General features: G+C 38.9%; 1 protein-coding gene and 1 long non-coding RNA gene across 4 annotated transcripts in view; both read left to right on the top strand.

The window, feature by feature from the left end:
- The window catches only part of HECW2 (HECT, C2 and WW domain containing E3 ubiquitin protein ligase 2), a 175,645-nt gene extending 164,850 nt beyond the window's left edge, over positions 1–10,795 (top strand). For all 3 annotated transcript variants that reach the window (XM_057419924.1, XM_057419923.1, XM_057419926.1), the window contains 4 exons: positions 274–388; positions 1,155–1,240; positions 2,634–2,746; positions 8,130–10,795. In XM_057419924.1, the coding sequence (XP_057275907.1) occupies positions 274–388; positions 1,155–1,240; positions 2,634–2,746; positions 8,130–8,241 (426 nt within the window). In that variant the 3' untranslated portion in view covers positions 8,242–10,795. The remainder of the gene's footprint in view (positions 1–273; positions 389–1,154; positions 1,241–2,633; positions 2,747–8,129) is intronic.
- Positions 10,796–11,280: 485 nt separating this feature from the next.
- Positions 11,281–15,090, top strand: LOC130604948 (uncharacterized). The gene is made up of 2 exons (XR_008973570.1): positions 11,281–11,499; positions 14,278–15,090. It is a non-coding gene; the product is annotated as an uncharacterized LOC130604948 (long non-coding RNA).
- Positions 15,091–20,398: the final 5,308 nt, after the last annotated feature.

The following is a 20,398-nucleotide window of genomic DNA, read 5'->3' as shown; positions in this document are numbered from 1 at the left end:
GTATTGAACTTAATTTGCCCTGAAATAATTCTGTATTACTCGCCAATAAAATTCTCTCCCACTTACCGTGATCCTCTAATGAAACTAAGTGGAACTGCAACGTAAGAAAAAGACGTCCATTTATTTGCCTTCAAAAAGAAAGAAAACTTGTATTCTTTCCATTTGTGAGAGTAATGTGACCTGACAAATGTTTTAGTAGCAGACAAGCCTTTTATGGGGAAGCAAAAATTGGTAAATGAAGAAATGTGCTATACATTTTATTTCCTTTCACAGGTGGTTGATGCAAGGCTCGTGTCTGTATTTGATGCAAGAGAACTGGAACTGGTTATAGCTGGAACAGCAGAAATTGACTTGAGTGATTGGAGAAATAATACAGAGTACAGAGGAGGTAGCCTTAATTTTGAGTTGATTACTGACAGCATTGGGGGGCCAGGAATTGCCCAATTTCTAAGACATTAAAGGACCACGCTATGAAATACACCTGTAATATCTTCTGAACTTCTGTGGTTAAGCTTATGTTAAGGATCAGAAGGTCATTTGTCCATTGTAGTTTGCTTCATTGCTTCCCCATGCAGCTCTTCCCTTACGGTTCTTGTCTGGACAGCATAACAGAGCAGTCTTCTCCACAGAAATCACTGTGCTCACCTGCACACTAGTAGATTACCACCCCTACACTGGAGACAAATGGAATGGTAACCATTATTAGTAGGAATTACCTCTTTTCCACTCTCAAAGAAGACAGGAAGTTAGAATTAATCCCTGTGACTGCAGGCTGGCAGTTGAGATAATGTGAGAACAGTAGAAGATTTGGGAACTACTTTGACAGAGATGGTTGTAGAATCATTTGTAGATTTAGATATATAAAAAGCACAGCATTGTGATATTTCAAGATTTGGCATTCCTGTTAGTGATTAATTAATGGAAGAAATGCTTCCCAAAGAGATTTCACTCCTTTTTGTCATAGTAAATTAATTCTCTGCCTTTAAGATTTTTAAACATTTAAAGACTATTCTCTCACCTCCTGTCTTTTCCTGCTGTCAGATAAGAAATATGGCATTATTGTGACTAGGGCCAGACTAGGAAAAGCTTATTAAATATACTTTCAACCACTTCTGTAGCACCTAGAGGTATGAAGGCTCTTCTTGTTTTAACAGGTTATCATGACAATCACATTGTAATTCGGTGGTTCTGGGCTGCTGTGGAGAGGTTCAACAATGAACAACGATTAAGACTTCTACAGGTGAGAAATCAGATGATCTGTGTAAAAGTAGTACACGTCATTAAAATTAGGTTCTAAACTAGTCCCATTCAGGTATATGACATCCAAAATTGATGGTGATGCTGGCCAGTGGAAAGAACCTGACAGTCCTCAAAGTCTTACTGTAATAATTTTAAGCAACTGAAGCTCATAGATGTTTTCATAGACTTCTAAGTTTAAAAATGCATTTAAGAGAAAGTATCCAATGTCAATAATCTCTTGCTTTTGTTTGATTATAAGTACATTAAGACTAGTAAAGACTGAAAAGGAAAACTGTAATTTGTTATATCATTAGGTAGAAATCTGAATAATATTTGTACAGCTTAGGAAGGAGAAAGCTTAGATGGAAGTTTCAGTGCCTCAAAGTAGAAAAGAATGGTGAAAGCCTGAAAATCAGTCCAATTCCGTTTTCACTAAGCCAGCCTGCAGAATTCAGACATCCTTTTGATGCAGTACAAAAACCTCTCAACAAGTATTTATGTATGTGGATTTACTGCTAAGTTAAATTTTTGCAATTTGGGTTACATCCATTGTATCTGTAAAGAAACAGACAAACCCACACCCCAAACCATACCATGTTCTTCATCTATTGTGAAATCCACTGGTTTTAACAGTCCAGAATGTGCATCTGATTGCTGAGGTACCTATATGAATATGATGAAGGATTTCTTTTTTTTACCCTGTTTAAGTACATAAAAAAGGTTTGTTAAAAGCAGTGTGGGACATCTCATTTGATAGAGAGCCAGAAATGTCGTTTATATGTTCCTGTAATATCAGTTAGTAAAAATCTAGAGCTATAAAAATTAGGTAGCCTCTGATCTGTCAAAACCTACATTTGATCAGTTCATGACAGGCTATAACTAAATTTGCTCAACAAACAGCAAATGTCACTAGACATTCTACCTAACCTTCCAAATTTAGTCCTTTTCTTTAGCATTTAATAATGGTTTACAAAGGCATTGAAATCCACATAGCCAAAAAGGCACAACACAAAGCCATTCTTACTTTTTTTTTTTGTAGTTCCTCTTAATACAGAATAAAGACAGTAGGGAAAAACTCACTTAGGCCTAAGTTTAGGTAACTTGATATTAACAGTATTTTACTCTACATTATTTACATATTCTCTTTCAAAGAGAAGCCTTTGAAGGAAATTTATCTGGTAAGTTGTCGCTTCTAGAGTCCTGTCATGAAATGGTCTGTTTTCCCTTACCCTCTATTTAAAGTGGCATTTATTACTCGTGCCTTACAAACTTGCTTATTTTACAGATGCTTTTACATAAGCATTTGGACTTTAGTGGGTTTGTTGATATAAATACATTTCTAATGCACACCATCTGTGTACTCAATATCCATGATGTTTTGTTTGTGCTGGCAGTTTGTTACAGGCACGTCCAGCATACCTTATGAAGGATTTGCCTCTCTGCGGGGGAGCAATGGTCCAAGAAGGTTCTGTGTAGAGAAGTGGGGGAAGATCACTGCTCTTCCAAGGTACAACTGTTGTGTGTATTTAATGCTAGAGATACTTCAGAGTATCAGTTACCAGGATAACAGATGTTTGAGAAACATAAGTTTTAACTGGATACGCAAATATACTATGCCTTACATGCCAGTTTCCTTCCCCATTGTTCCAGTGTCTTGATGCATCCATTTTTCTTGGAACTTCATTCTGTTGCCATAGGATGGACAAGGCAGTGTAGCTGTGGCTGATATCCATACTGTAATGCTTTTGTCATGGAAAATTGTATTAGAATGTTAACTACTTTTGAATTGGATTTTGCTATATTGGTTACAAGTATTTACTTATTGAACATGCAGATCATCCCTTAGGAGCAAACATTCACGTGAATTAAAATTAAATAAAATATTTAATAAAGTTAAATAACAAAAGCTAGTATCAGACTTCTTGCATTAGACACAGTCTCTACAGTTTAGTTCAGCGATGTGAGTTTTATGCTCTGTCTGATGTTAACAAATATGGAAGAGGCAAGTTCTGAACTGAAGAAGGGTTGTATTTTGAGGAGGGGAGTCATTTGGCTTAAGAGGCAGCACAGGGACAAGAGAAGGTGAAGATTTCAGTGAGAATAAGTAAGGTCAATTAAAGTACATAAAGAAGGTATAATGTGAGAGTCCAATATATGAAAGCAGGAATTGAGATGTAAGAGCCCTTGCAGACAGGAGGCAGCATTTAAACTGGGTAGTGGCAGGTATCATTTTATAAAGACCAGGAAAAAGAGTTGTTTTCAGAGGTCCATGGTAGCAATACCAGGACTAGATTAACATGTAAGTGATGCAAGAAACATCTTCTAGCATGGGCACTTCATTAACAAAAAATGACAGGTTCTAGTCTTTTCTATATTGTGATTAGACTAGTATGTTTCTGGAAGATTTCCTTTAATCCAGTTCCGTAAATCTGTAGCCTTTAGAATGTGTTTTAATGGTGATTAGACACAGATTAGTATGAAGAGTGTGTGGGTAAACTAACTGCATAATCAGATTCAGCTTTAGAATGCTGCTTCTATAGCTTGCGATGGTAGCTTTCTGCTGGGCTGATCCATGAAGGAAACTCAACCCTAATCCTAGCCCATTCCTAGTAAGCAAGATTCCTCAGGAATAACTTGCATTCAGCGTCTCTTTTTAGACACAAAGCATCTGTCAGACACACCGAGCTTCTCTGACCAGCATCACTTAGCTTGTTCCTTCAGCGTAAAGTCAGAGGCAGAGGCGTGACTGGGGTAGGCTCCTGCCCGCAGACTGCCATTTGAACCACACTGAGAAAGTCAAAGACTCAGAAGTGGCACTGTGATATCCACAGGCACAGCAGGTGACCTTTAAACAAAGCCATCTTACAGTACAAGTGAGAGCCAGGCAACTGAGGATTAAAGATAAGCAAATTCTGGAAATTGCTGTTTCAAATAAAATGCTCTTAATATATTTTGGGGGCCTAGTAATCCCTTGTAGCCTGGTAAGTCTACTTTATCGTTTAGCTATGAAATAGCTTTGATTTTGTTTAAAAAGTTTTGACTTTTTAAAATTATTCTTATTATTTCTAACTTCTAAATACAAGATTTTCTTGTGAGTTTAAATAAGAAAAAAGATTGTGGGAGTGTTTTCTATATCGTCTCTAATATTGGAATTCCTGGTGCTAACAAGCACAGGTTGTAGCATGGAAAAGGTCAGGACATGCCAGAATAGGATGTTCAGAATTTCCCCTGAAAGAGTTGGCAGAGCCCTGGCTGTAACAAACTGCAGAGTAAAACTGCTTCCTGTTGTGAGACACAGAGAAACTCTGCTACCACAAGGTGTTCAGCAAATAGAGAGGAAAAGCCAACTCTTCAAATACAGGAGAATGTATCGTGCCCTTGAAGTTTCATTTATGATTCCCTTGGTTAGGAAATATTTGATTTTTGTTTCTGTGGATAGTTTTTAACATAAAAATGTGAGAATTAAACCAACAACACATTTGTTTTGTTTAAAGAAACCAAACAAACCAACAACTCTATAACAAACATCTACAGTTGTCATGAGCTGAGAATTCCTGGCATTCATACATGGGGAACTTTGATCTCATAAAACATAAATGATCTTCCGTGTTCATGCTTAAATGGGCTAAGCCCTCAGCAGAAAGTAGCATTTGCATTGTGCCGTGTAGCTTCAGCCTGCTTCTCACCAGCTTCAAAGACTTACTGTGCAAACAATGAGTAGTGCTGGCTTGAAGGTAAGAAGACATCGTTAACTACGACCCCCAGTAGCAAACTTTGAAGAGGTTTCTGCACAAGCCCTGCGTGTGTAAACACATTGCTGGATGTGCTGAGAATGCTGCCCTAGGACTCTGTGACTCTTACTGATTGTCAGATAACCAAAGTATTTGTGTTAAGGCACTGTCACTTGCTCACAGCAGTGCTTTACTTTGCAAATTGCCCTTTAAGTGGGAGTGCTTGTGAAATTTGATATTGCTTAGTGTGAGGGTGGCCAAAGTTAGAACTCAAGTTAGGACAAGGCAGTGGCCTTTGTTTCTTCCTCCGTTTCTAAAAGAACTACTGCACTGCTGAAAACATGTATAAATACCCATCCCCATCTCTTCGTGCTGATATTTAGGCATAAAAGGCAACTAATATAGTTACTTAGGTATGTGCTTATGGTCTAAGCAGCTGTGAATATAAACACAGAAGTATTCACTAGATGTTTACCTAGTTCCCACTGTTCTGACTGCTTTGTAATCAGTTCTGCTGAATCAAAATAGTGACATTTCTGTGAGGCTCATGTCAGGTTGCCTGGCTAGTATCATTGCCTTTTACACTAATAAGTCATGTAAAGGGCCCTGAAAAGATTGATGATTACAGGTTTAGCTTAACTATTGCTATCCCTGATGCCAGTTCTCCTTCCTTATCTCATGCTGTGTTGTAGATTACACTAAATCAGCACGGGGACTGTTACTCTTTCAATTCAATTCACTTACATGCTGAGAAATTTGGTTCCAGGCTCATAGCTGTACATTACATATACGTGCATGTGATGATTCACATTCAAGTAGTATTTCTGTCTGCTGAATTTTAACCCTAAGTCACTCAATTTACTACTCCAATCAGAATGAAGGGGAGATTAATTGGGAATCTAGACTTCAAGAACCAAGATGGTTTTTCATGTTATCATACAATGTGAGTCCAGGAGGATGAACAATTAGTGCCCATGTGGATTGAAATGTTGGAAAGGGAAAATACAGTCCAAAGCCAAAAAACCTTTTGGTTCAAAGACTTGCTGGGGTGAGGAAAGCATGCATTGCCTCAGAAGACAAAGATCTTAAGTTTTTGTCTTTTTTAATGACTTGGTTTTCCAGAAGAGGTGATTACATTTTCAAACTTGCCCTCAGAATTAAGATAAAAGTTCTCTTCATAAATGTAAACAACTTGCCAGCTTAATATTAAACCAGTTTCTAATTAATCCCTTGCTAATTATATACTATGTCTTTTCTAATTTGTGGTTTTGCAGCCCACACAGCATGATCCATAGTTCTAATGAATGGCTGTCAGCTCCATGCAGCAGAAGCATGTGGTTAGGCTGTTAATTGCCTAAGACTCTCCCACATTCTCCACTGAACTCAAGGGATCACTGAGTTCCATTTGCTGCTGGGTCTAAATCAGTCTTTTACTTCAAAAATTCACAGATACTACTTTATAAGGTTTTTGGAAAGGCAAACCAGGAGTACGAAGGAAGCTTTCTTCCAGGAGCCTTCAAGGGATGGCATCTGGAATACAGGGTGGGGAAATGTCCCCTCTGCTATACAGCATGTACTAGCAGTATACTTCTAAGACTTATGGGGAGGGTGTGAAATTCAGTGCCTTTTTTAAGTGATTGGAGTGATGTTTAAGTGATTTAAGCGATGTTTGGACTATGTTTATAGTAATAGGGTGGCCTTCTCTACTGTGCATGCATTTTCTCAGCCTGACACTAAGGCTGTGACTAAGTGAGTGTTTCAGCTTCGATGAGGGTTTGTAATAGACTCTTAGGTTTGTAACAAATGAGATTAACCCAGTTCATGTTCCATCCGTGTAGCTGGGAGTTGAAAACCACTAAAACAGCAATTAGTGAATGTATTCCTATGGAAAACAGCACTTTCTGACTCAGAGAAAGCTCAGGACAGGTCTGTTGTAGACACTCAGATTTCTGGGAGTGGTTAGATTAAATGAGGAGTTAATTTGCTGCAAGGAGAGAGCTTGTTCATCCTTCCATTGACTTTATGTTACACATTTACATTTAAGATGGCTCATACTGATGAAGGGCAGGTCACTGCAGGGAAAATTTTTCACCTGAATTGTATTCAAATAACTCTGTGATGTGTTACATTGCAGAAGAATAAACCGAGACCTGCCAAAATACAAACAAAGGTTTTCATCCTCTAAAATCAGTCTAAAGTGGGGCTTTTGTTCAGCTTCTCTTTGCATCATTTCTGTCTCAAGAGCCCATCACATTAATAGTTATCTATTCCACTAGAGAATAATCCTCCATTATAGTGTTTTAGAAAGTATTATCCTTAGCCTGCCCTGAGGCAGTGATATCCATTATTCTGCTATAAAGAGCAACCTTTATTCTCTCCCTTTTCATTCCCTGGAAGAGGTTTTGAGAGTCAGTTCAAAGTGTGTCAAAAAACTGAGGTACATGGACTTTGGAAACAGATTGAAACCATGTGGTTGTCCTCTTGAGAAAGCAGGGTGGTATGCTAGAGGTACATGCATAGTTTCATGTAATTACAAAAAGTATTATTCTAAAGGTCATTGGCTTGCAGGGCCATGTATGTACATTGTGTAAATCAGCACAAGCAGAACAGGATTTCTACGCCAAGGAAATGTAGAAGGAGGAGCATCTCATTTGTCTGTCCCTTACTGCTGTGAGATTGTTTCCTGTGTATCTGGAGGATTTTCACCAAATCTAGTATCTTATGCATATTCAGTGTACTGAAATATCTTGCTTATGGTTTCAAATACAGTCTTCAGGTATCATCAGTACCAAAAAAAAAAACCTTCTTCTCAGAAGATACATTTAAAGCCAAGATTTCAGAACAGACAATTTGAATTGTACCATGCTCTGTCATTCTTTCCTCATGCACATTTAATGGATAAAATTTATCCCATGCCTTTTGGGCTGTCAGTGTGCTTCTAAAGACCTTTATAAATCCTTCTTACTGGTTTATTTTAATTAGAAGCAAGTAGATTAAACCTTGCTATGTGCTCAATTGGAAAACATCATTTGACAGAACAAAGTATTCTGAAAGACTACTATCTGCCCATCTCTATGCAAGCACATACCAGTCTGTGTGTTCTCTTTTGAACTTCTTAATAATGTACTTCTTCACCTTCTCTTTTTTTCCTCCCCTCAGGGCTCACACTTGTTTTAATCGTCTGGACCTTCCCCCTTATCCATCATTCTCTATGTTATATGAAAAACTGTTGACAGCAGTTGAAGAGACAAGTACTTTCGGACTTGAGTGACACACAAACCACAGTGCCCAGCTCATTGGACTTTTGTGGATCTGTCTTCTCAATGAATGAATGAACGTTTGTCTTGGATTTCCTAGAAGAAAATTGTTTCACAGTGCAATTCAAATAATGAGGTTCCATGAAAGAGCAATTAAAAAGCATTGTGGTAGTGGCAGAATTCTCTACAGTGAAATTAAAGTGTGACTGATGTGCAGGGAAGCCCAAGTCTTGCAATCCATGGTTTTTCAGGATAGCCAAGCTTCTTAAATTTATGTTCTGAGCAAACGAGAAACATAATCCCATGTTGCGATCAACCTGGCTACTGCAAAACTGACATGTACCCAAAAACTGGATTTCATCAAAGTTGTTGAATATAAAATTCAAGTTAAAATGTGAAATCATTCAGCCCCTTACCTACACAGTAAATTATCAAAAAATTCCTTTTTATTTTCTTCCTTTTTAATCCCTGAAGGTACATTACTTTATGCCATATGTTATAGTAGCATATCCGGTTCTTGTTTTACCGAAGACTATGAGTGTCTGCACGGTGTGCACCATAGAGCTCACCTACTTGGGGCAGAAGTGAATTGGAAGGAAAGTCAGCAACAAAGGATGTAACAATAACGGCTTGCATTAAGGAGGTTTGTGGAAATGCGTTTGCCAGTGGTGTCTATGACAAAAGCTGAGCTGTTACAATGAACTTAATAACCATAAGACTGATTTTATGCTTTATACTGCATGGAAACTATTTTAAGAAGAAACTAGCAATTTATCACAGCATATCAGGAAAACAAAATCCTAACACAGTGACTTCTGTTTATTTTTATAGGTTCCTTATATTATGTTTCTTAGAGTGTAAACAGGAAACAAGCAAACTAAAACACAGTTTCTGTTTTGGTCACTTTCCATGCTTGAACAGGCATTCCGCTAGTGTTTATTCTTTAAGCACTCTTAAGGGGAAAAAATGCCTTTTATTTTTATAAGACTTAAAAAACTCCCAAAAATATTTTGCACTGAATGAACCAAAGTCGAAGGGACATTATGATCTGACTGATAGCAAACTGCATCACTACCAAGTATCTATAAAACCACTTAGGAACCAGGCTTTCTTCACGGTGCCATGTCTATAGATATCAGGACTGTGCACATAAGTAATAATTTTATAATACTATATTGATATTGTAATATGCATTTATTTTAAATGCATCTGGGTCATTTTTCATGCATTGGATAACTTAATGCAGTGGAGTTTAATACAGATCTTTCATATGCTCCCCACTTTTTATTTGTACAGCACCATAAAACACGAGCTCATTTGGAAACCCATGAGTAACCTACTTTAAGGTGAGCCGCTGGTCATAATGCCACTGTCCCATATTAGTGAACACCTGCAAGATGTAAACTGTTCATAGTGTCTAAGCTTGCATTTTCACTGGTAAATAGTTTTCTTATCAGACGTTATTTGAAAGAGTTTTTATGGCATATCAAACACTGCATGGACACCAGTTTCTTTATTCTTAATTTTGCTGAAATACATGAGCTTGCTTGCATCTGTTTTTGGTACTTTCCTCCAGATGGTCTTGTGGAACACTTGTGCAGCTGCACGCTGTTTCTTGTACAGCTGCTGTCATGCAGTGCATCCACCACCATTTAAAATCCCAGGAAGCTCCACTTGGATACTGGACGACAAGAACATGCATCTAGCTTTGCGCTAGCCCTCTTTTGATAGCACTGAAGCACAGCAAGCCTTGTTCTGTGGGGAAAGTAGCGTTTGAAGTAATGTTCTCACTTTGGAGACTCTTGAAAGGGCATCTCAGGGAGGTATCCTGCTTGTTCTTGTGGGAGTTGTTTTCCAGTGGAGGCGAGCGTCTATGGAGATGTTGTCAGCAAAGACTGCCGCTGCATGCTCCAAGTCAGAAGGCAAGTACAGCTGTGGTGGTGACTGAGAAAACCCTTCAGGCTTACTGTGAAGATGTTACCTGTGAGAAGGAAAACCAATTTGCAAAATCAGAGTGGAAGCATTCTCTTTTCTTTGGGAATGACTGAGCTTCTGCATGACATCTGGAACTCGCTTCAGTAACAGGTTTTCTTATGCTACTTTCGGCTTGTATGAAGTGTCAAGGCAAAATCCAGACATGTCACCTTATTTTTACACATGTATTTATCAGTCTTTGCTAAAATTGCATGTCATAGATCCTAATGCACATCTTTTTTCAGAACACCAATGAGCAGTAGGCAAACTGACTTTTCATCAGGTCACTCCAGCATGGCTCATGTTTCATATGATCCATTCACTGAGTAGCTAAAACTCGGGCACTCGAAGCAGAATGCAGCTTTGGATTGGTTGAAAGACTGCAGAATTCTGATTTTACAATACTGTGTTATCTGTGGTCTAAAAAGGAGATTTCCCAGGTGGAAACTGTATCTACAAGTTTTGAATCAGAAACTCTTTGGAATGAAAAGTTTAAATATTTGGCACAAAGTAAGTTTATACTAGTCTGCCTTTTAAGTTATGCTTTTGTACAAAACTAAAACAATAAATGCATCTTGACAATTTTTATTTAAATATATCTACTGCACACATTTGTTTCTGTATTTATGCATGTAACAATAATGGAAATCACCCATGATGATCTGGAATTCTGTAAAAATGTGACAGGGTCACCAGTGGGGCAGCCGTCAGTTAAAAAATATATATATATATATATATATCTATAAAGATAAATAAGATCCAGAGCCCTTGTAGCATTAAGACCAAGAGAGACTGGGTAGAAACTGCTGCTTCCTCGTTTGCTGCCAACATCACCTGGGGGACTCCAGCAAAAGGCAATTCGGAAGTGTTGAGTTAGCTGCCCAGATATGACTGCCTGGGGTGCCTCAAGCACTTGGTTGGTTCTTTGTGATGATACAAGCCATGCTGCTGCTCTGAAGAGATTAGCAGAAAGGGAGTATAGGAAAGGAAGCCTGATCCTACTCAAACACCCATGTCTCCTGGCTACTGCTTAGAATATTCTTTCAGTGTGGGAAGCCATTCCCATTAAATGTGTCCCAACTTAACCTGCAGCATCTCCATCAGACAGAGTCTGGCTGGGGGTGTCCCCATGTGGTACCCATTTTTCCTGCTCTGCTGGGGAGTGGAGCCATGCACTGCTAACCAAAAAGCAGCTGGCAGGTCCCTGCAGCCTATGGCAACTTCAAGTGGCCTCTGTCCCTGACACTTCAGGGCCAGGCCCACCTTTTCCCAGGTTCCAGCATCCCAGCCAAGGAAAGGTATGCTAGCAGTCAATTTAACCATAACACTCCTAAAGACACTGGAAAAGCTTGTAATCAATGAAATTACGCAGTGCAGGGCTCGCTGTAGCTGGCAGTTATCCATTCAGAATCTGCAAGCCAGCAGCAGTTAGGGTACCAGTGCTTTTGCCCACAGCAGGCAGGAGATGGCCACCTGCTTCCTGTCACTACATGAGCAGCACCTTGCAGGGTAACGCAGGAAAGGCTTCTTTTGAATCAAACTAAACTCCCATGTAACATACAATCCTGCTCACCAGAAGCAAAGCAAAACTTCCCCCTCCCCCGCCCCCGCCTGCTTTCTTCTTTAGTATTCATCAAATAATTGCCTTTTTTGCTTTTAAACACAGTTTTCATTACCCTTGTAGTGAACCTACGATAAAAAGGGTGTTGCTATGGCTTAGAGAGCATCTAGGGTGAAAGCTGTCTGTGTACACAGGCCTGCTGGGCACCACATAAACTCCACATCGAAGCAGTTAACCTCAGGTCATGCAGGGTATGGTGAATATATGTAATCTTCGGGGAAACTGAAAATCTAGGCAGCAGTGTGTTGGCAGGACATCAGACAAAGTTTCTGGCATGAGTTAAACTGGCAGAGCACCGGACTGGTAGTTCGCTCAGTTTAAAATTATAGGAAAGAAAAGAGTTTTGTGGTTTCTGATGTATTTTAAATCCCTTAGTTAGAGGAAAAAAAAGCTTCCCTCTGAAGCGTTCATATGGTATCATCTGATTGCTAAATGTAATCTCAGCAGTATTCATTGCAGATGTTTGCTGAGTTTCTGCAGTGGTAGCTGCAGAGGTTTATGGAGATACTTGCAAGCACACGGTCTCTGGACTGAGGGAGTTCTATTCTCAAAAGAGTAATCTGTGGCAGCCAGCATAAATTCATTTCCCATAGCATAAAGCAAGTTAATTCTTTTTCAGAGAATGAAACTGATTTAAATTATACTAGTAGTTGTGTTTTTCTTGCCATTGTTTTTATGTGGAAAGGTACTTTATTCCTGTTAGCATTAATGGGAATTGAGTAGTTTGGTCTCCAGTCATAAGATTACAGAGTTAGCTTTAATGATAACCTTACAGTATTAATACTAAAGCAGCACAGCTGTTTCCCCTTCTCATTCTTTCCTCCCTGGGCAAGCAAATTGAACTCCCAATAAAATTTCTCCATAATCACTCAAACCTGGCTTCTTAAATAGTTTGCGTTTCAGCTCAGTTGTGCCATCCGAAACAGAACAGCAGAAATGACCTGGGTTGACTGGCTTACCAATTGCAAGTAAAAAAAATCCTGTATCGTTTTATTAGCACAACCACAATGGCTGCTGTTGGACTAGGCCGACCTTTGGCCTAAGTATTTTACAATGGAGTTTAGGAAGGTGATTTTGAAATTGCTTGTTTGCTGGAAAAATAATCATACATCGGGTAAGTAGTAAGGGAAAAGAACTTTATTGTAAAGCCAGTGAGGCTAAAAGCCTTTTTACAATGCATTTTTTAGCAGTATGCAAAACTACAAAGCTGACCATAAGATCACAGTTTTCACAGTGTGTATTGGGTTATGTTTTGCATCTCTTTAAAACAGACCACAAGCTTCAGAGTTCTGTTCAGTTTCAGACTACTCTTATTTAGAGTGCTCATTGCTAAGAGGTTTTTATTCAAATATTTCTAGTATTTTCTAAAATAATTTACTGTTAAGAAAGGTATTTTTCAGGTTGAAACTTCATTTAGGGCTCTGCAGCATAGGCTTTGCTCAGTCGTGTTATGCCGTAGCTGTTTTAAGGTAAACTCGTGATTAATTTGTTCTACTGAATATCAGCAACTTTATAATGACCACCTGTAAACTGCTTAGAAAGGCTTCTCCTGACTGTAGGTAAAAGGATGACAGACAAGGACTTCTCTGGAATGGTTACAATCCATTGTAGTGTCTGTATGTATTCAGACTGCAGCTAAAATACCTCTTGCGGGCTATGTGAAATAATTGCTAATAATTGATTTACCCCCTTCAAAATCTTTAATAATTGGAATTCTGACTTTGGTTTTTTTATGTCCCAAGTGCAGTCAGATTACATGCCAGAATGGTAATAAGAAAAATTTAACTACAGATGTATTCTGACAGGTCTTTTAGTTATGGTGAATCTGAAAGGGAGCCGAGCGATGCTTCTTTCAATCCTCCCTACCTTAAACTTCTGATTAATGAAACTTGTATTTTGGTTTTCAGTTGTTTCTTTTTCAGAGCTTTTGGAGACTTTTCAGTCAGGCCCTACTAGAAAAAGCCTTGTCTACTTAGAGGGCTTTTGCTGAGCACTCAGGAGGTACATTGTTCCACTAATTTAACATAGTTTTGTGCTGACATCAATGTATTCAGCTTTTCAGTGCACAGACCTACAGAACTCCACAAGACTCTGGTCTCCCTTATTGTGGGCTACCTTTCAAAGGCTGCCTGTCCTCTCCTGTTTAACTGCACATAATCCTAAAATCACCCAGAGACAATTGCTGACCACCTGTCCTGATTGCAGCTGCAGTAGCCGAGTAAGCTTGTGGGTTTGCTTATTTTTTTCATCAAGAATTAAACTGATCTCCTTTGCAACAAAAGCAACTCCCTTCAGTCCAGAAAGTCTATAGATCACTGTTACATTTAGATTGTGAGTAGTTTAAGAAAAATAGTCACAAGTTTTTGGAAACCAGTTGATCAGGTATCCAAGGGTAAAATGTCCTTTGAGTTTGGTTTTGCACAATTCACAGCGAGGCAGGGGATTTTTCTTGCAGTGATTTCTGTACCAGAATTTGTGAGCCCCCATCGGCTACTTCAGGCTGTTGGCTGAGAGGGTGAGAAGCTCTTGCAGTGAAGCAGGTGAGTGCTGATCTAAAAATCATGTCAACACATGATTTATTACCTTAGCGAGGACTGTGCCTGCCACAGATGGAGGCTTTGTCAATACAGACCCTGCGCTGGTTACTTCCAAAAGCTCATTCATACCTGCATTGCCTGCTAATTGCAACACAAGCATGTCATGACATACTCCATTGGCTATTTGGCATCTCTTGTTTAAAATGAGAATTACAATTTTTACACTTAGAAATACTCATCTGTAAGTATAAATTGGGTCAATAGAAGAAGATTCTGCTGAGACATCGTATTTGATTGCCGTGTTGACTTCAGTCGGACATTGCACCCGAGTAATTTTATAATAGATTACTGTATGCAAATAACTCTCTAAAGCCTCGTAAATTATGCTAAGGAAGGAATGTAATTGTAGGTGCCGTAATGATAAGATACGACAGTTCCACACAGCAGATAAAAGCATTCAAAATGCAACCATGGAATAGTGCTGGAGTGAAGACAAGGCTAAAAGTAGGGACAGAAAAAGGACTGCACTTTGCAAACAGGGAGCAGGACAGTGAGCTGTGCTGACCACTGGGTATACAGAAGGCAATACTTTCTGCTTGAAAACTGGGCTATGATAATGTACCCAGGAAAAATGACTATGCATCCTGAAATACATTCGTGTTACTGCAACTGCAAGACATTTTCCCTAATTATTAGGTTTTGACAATCCAAAGTACACAATCAGAAAACTTGTTGTTTTTTCTTGTTCTGTTGGGTTTGGGTGTGTTTGTGGGGGGTTTTTGTTCATTTGTTCAGTTTTTTATTTATTTTATTTTGACAACTGTTAGGAAATGAAGGCTTATAAATAAAATAAGGGTGGTGTCTGGAAGTCCTCTTTACTCTTACTGTTTGTACAAATAATTGTGTTTATTACTAGCTGCATTTGGCAAGAGAAATAGCATATGATAAGAAGTTAAATCATCGCTACCAAGGGTAACTTGCATTTTAAATGTGATGGGCCAAGTTCCTAACATTTAGATATGTAAAAATGTAAGGGGAGGGAGGAGTAGGGGGTGTTTTTGTTTGGGATTTTTCTGGTTGAGATCTGCATTATGGTTGTAGAAGAACCATGAATTTCCACCAAGAGAGGGATTGAAATGACATTTCTAAAGCTTATTTAAGGTAATTTAAGTATTCTTGATGAGCTAGTCAGCTTTGGCCAAACATGTTTTGACTCCACACTCTGATGAGATTACCAGAATAAATACTATGTAAGAGGGTTGGAAGATTCCAAAATACGTTTCTTTTCCTAAAAGCTGACCTGGTTCTTTACCTGAAAGTCAAGACTACTGGATAAGTCAGTATAAAAACCTAAAGAATTCCTTGCAAGTATTCTTCCTCAACATGGTAACTAGGCAGTTAAGAGCTTTAGATAAACTTTGTCCTGAAGGAGAAGACAACTGGTACGTTGGACCATAATGGTTCAATAGATTCATACAGCAGGACATTTTTCTGCAATGAGTCTGCAACACTCAGGAGACTGCTGTTACTTATCAGCATTGCAGGGAGGAAGAAGAATTAGATAATAACAAGTACATAAATCATCTTAGGAGGATGCTTATTCTTTGTACTGTTTTTCCTTGGAATGACATAGCCTTGGAGGCATCTATGAATCCTGATCAGCAAGGCTGCTTTTTGTCTAAGTGACTGAATGCGTGTAAGGGCTGATACAGTACAGAAAGAGAAAACTTTAAAGAGGGATGTGATGTGGAACACTGTTGCCCCCACGTCAGTCGATGTTCTTGCCCTTGCTAGGATATAGTTTGGGTTATTCAGCATGTTTGAAAGCTCATAAAGTTTTACAAGTTTTTGTAGTGGGGATGCAGGCATCCAGAATCTAACAAGTATATAAGTGCATCTCCCTCATTTTTGACAATTACTTGATATGATTTTGTAACAAGTTCTTTGTTTTTAAAGAATTTCAAGCACTGAGGATACAGAGTACGTATTTATTTCTAAGCTTTAAGTAGAACACGTGGTGTATTTTTTAATCTTTTCCATATGTTTCAGTTAAGTGTTCACAAGACTGTATATCAAATACAATACCAAGTTTTTTATCTTTCTACAAGCCAGTTTAAGTTTCATCTGAATTTGGTATATGTCTTTCACAGAACACTAAATGGGGAATATGTGCTTCAAGCATTAAGGTGGTGTATGTCCTTTTCTCCATTTACACTGCATTACATTTCACTTCTTTTTTCCTTTGAGGCAGAGAGAGCAGATACAAAATGTGGTGAGTGTGTTTCAGGGGCACACAATGTGTTTCATTGTGCCTGGCTTCAAGGAATGTACCATAACGTTGGACTGCTCACAGATTTACATAATTATCTCCTCAGTTGAATACAGGGCTGTTGTGTTGTATTTCCTGTTACTCAGAAAATTTGGGGAAAAGATTTTTCTGTGTATAATTTTATTTTCATACTGACCTCTATTTTGTTTAAGACCATGTTTCATCTTGAAATCACTTAATTAAAATAAATCTTCTTACAAAATCCACTTTGGAAATCAACTCTTTTATTAAGCCTCTGAATATATCGTAACATTGTTCTTTAAATGAGTAGCTCGTACCTCTAGATCGTTCTATGTCCTTTGCAGTATTTTAAAGCCTTTAGAGAAACAACAAGGTACTCTTTGCTTACATCACCTTTTCTAAGTGACTTCTGGTGGCCTATGGAGTCTGGCTCCGTATGTTACAAACCCTAATTTTGGAAGCAGAGAAGTAAGGATTCTGTGGCTATGTACAGCATAATTTGAATGAAAACTGAATATGAACAAAAAATATGTCAAACTAAATGAATTAAAGCAGCAGATATGGCAGTCACCATGTTGTAGAGGCCCAGGCTTCACATGAGAGTCTGGCTTTTGAATGAAGCATCAGAACTGGCAAGGACATACTTTGGCAAGTAACACAGAGAAGCACTGTATTTCTGCAAAGAAACATCTTCAGGGAAGAATACATTTTTCCGTCTTTAATACAAGTCAGTGGCCCACACCAAAGATTTCCTTCATCTTTTGTAACAGATTGCTAGTTCCATGAAGAGATACTGGTCTTCATTCAGCACTTAGGCACGGGTTCTCCCCAAGACACAGTCCAAAGAGACCCTTGCTCTAGAATGGTTAAATGGCCAATTGTCACTTCTCCTATGTGTTATATGAACTCTTTGTGAAATCTAATATTGAAGTGGTATTTCTATTACTTTAAAACTTTTTATAGAAAGCAATTTTGTGTTACCTTGCTGCTAGCAAAGTGATGCCAGCTCATCAAAATCATTGAAGGGGAAATGCTGTGGGAAGAGGCTTTGAGACTTGAGCCCTTTCAGATTCTGCTCTCTGCCATCATTCTTGATGTTAGACTCCTAAGAGTTTATCCACATCACTGATAACTGATGCCGTGTATTGAGCAATTACTCAGTTTTTCCGAGTCTGTATCCATCTCGTGCTGGGTGACACTGAGGCAGTTGTGGTAAGCAGTGACTGGGTGAAATACAGAGACTTTGCCCATTGAATTGATGATTGCTTTTTGCTCTTATTTCCCTGTACAAAGGTGGTGGGATTTCTGCAGAGATTCTGGCACAAAGAAAAAGATTTCTTTTTTTAAGCAACTTGTATTAAATAAAACGTGATAATTCTTTTTGGATGAGGGGGTTATCTGTATTCAATGACTTGGTCATGGCCAGAATGGATTACTGCAGATATGGCAAGAGGCAGTATGCTGATTTTGAGGGGTTTGTGGCAAAATGTCATTGTGTGCTTTGAATATGTCATGGTTTAGGGTGGCATGTGGTATCAGGGAGGTTACTTCAGCTAACAGTGCTTTTATAGATGTCTGGGGTATGGGCAATCTCTATAGGGTAGAGATGGGGGGGGGGGGGCAGGGGTGTTGCTTATTTTATTCCCACAGAGTGAGAGAAACAACACTCAGGGAGTACTGGAGTATCCCCCCTAAGATAGACAGCTTTATGCTATGATCTGAGATGCACTAAATCAGCACATTTTTCAGCCAGCCTACTACTCTGTGTGGTGTTCTGGCGTGCCAACCCCATGCTCTTCCACCAAGCAAATAGCTGTGGGTACTTTGCACAACAACGGTCATCCACTTTGCAGGCAGATTTGCTCTTGCTCCCTGAAGGCTGCAGTAGCAGAGGCAACATTTAGAAGACATGGATCTTTGCCCATGGCTTTTGAACTGCAGGACTCTGAAAATGCTCAGGTAAGGCCTTGTTTTGAATGTGTTGTTGCATTACTTAAGCATGTACAGCCCTGGGGAATGGCTATGTCACAAAGAGGCTTAAAATACTGGTAGAGTTACTCTTTCGCCTTGTGTTTTTTGAGGCCTTTTTTTTGTCCTGTATATCAGGGTCTTGGCTAGCCAATGTCTTGCCAAAGAAGTTAACACAAGTGAGTTGGAGTGGGCAGTTCAAACATTCTCAACTTCCATCTGTAAGGCTCTTAATGTCACGCACTTGTCCCCCACTCGAGTGCCATAGTTACCTGCTTAGAAGGGTAGGTTGCTGTCTATTCTGTCCACACTTCATCAGCCCTGTGACAGGTTGGAGTGAAATCAGCACATCTGGAGGGAACTGAGCTTCTTGAACAACGTTAGCTTCCTAGAACACCTATGGCTCTAATCAACGTAAGCTGTACACCAGAGCCTGCCTTGCAAATGGATAATGATCGAGAAGAAATAGTTCTGTTCATGAAAAGCTCTAAAGACTGTTAAAAAACAACTTTGTAATTGAGGAAAGCAAGAGAAGAAGTTACTAATGATGGGAATTATGATGCTAACACCTGTGAGATAATTAAAAACGTAGCAATTAATCACCAGATGTACGCATTAGTAATAAGTATAGATCATGATCCTTCACTGTGGTGACCTTCAGCCTACCATTCCCCCTTCTCCACCCTTTGTTTGTCATTCTCTGTGGCGGTGTATCTAAGTAAAATTCCAAAGTTCTCCGGGTGGAGTCCTGTCAATTATACCCTTCTGTAAGTGCCATACATGTTTCTATGGCATTACATAAACAGATAACCATGACTACAATGACATCCATGTCACAGAGCAGTTTTGCTATTTATTTGGCTTTCAGAACTTAAAGGGAAAGTAGAGCAAATCCTGGCCTTGAAAAGGATTGGTGAAGAAACACAAGCAGCTAAGGAGGCAAACATAAGCACTGTCATTTACTTCTTGGCACCATGTGTTATAATAACCTAGAACATCTTAATTGTCGTCATCGTTTAATTTCACTCCTGTGGATCATTCGGTATGTTTGGAATGCTGCTTGCTTTTCATACTGCTCAAAGAACACCTTAAAACAAAACCAGTCTTTTCTACACATATTTGTGTTTGAAATCCTGTTATCTGTTATAATGATGGTTATCTGTGATGGTTATCTACCACCACACAGATGGTGGAACTCTGTGGGAGAGAGTAGAGATTTTGGGCATGTTTTGTCAAAAATATCCACAGCTCAGAATGCTAAAACCCTAGGTGTAAGGGAAAGCCAGCAGGAGTTACACTTGAAAATCACCTCTGGTTATTAGTAGGGAATCTTATTGTGCCAGGAGCATGGTGTAACCATTCCAAAGTCTTCCAAAGACTTCTTGCAGTTTTCTCAAGCTGTCTCACCTTCATTTATACTACTTTAACTAATCTTAATGTAAGCATTGCTGTGACAGCACGACTTGGGTACCATACTTGCCATGCACACTGCAATTATCCATTTCACTGGCAGTGCCGGGGCATAAACAAAACTAACCCAGTAACTCTAATGATGTACTGCTGAAATTAAATCTGTGCTCTTGAACTCTTACTCTACATGACTATTACTGCCTTTATGGCAAATAAAACGGATGTTTGCAAATTTCTAGGGCAGCTGGTTGGATTGCTTCATGAAGGAAAGCAATTTGACAAACAAATTGCAGCTATTTTAGAACTCTTTCTAATTTTCTTATTTCTAAATCATGCTTGAGGCTATTTTATATCCTCAAAAAGGGTCTTTG

Source organism: Pezoporus wallicus, unplaced genomic scaffold (genome assembly GCF_028554395.1).
Source record: "Pezoporus wallicus isolate ANWC-B61680 ecotype Strahan unplaced genomic scaffold, APGP_CSIRO_Pwel_v1 contig_4710, whole genome shotgun sequence".
NCBI lineage: Eukaryota > Metazoa > Chordata > Aves > Psittaciformes > Psittacidae > Pezoporus > Pezoporus wallicus.
The sequence above is the reverse complement of the archived record's forward strand: the minus strand, read 5'-3'. Positions and strand labels throughout refer to the sequence as shown.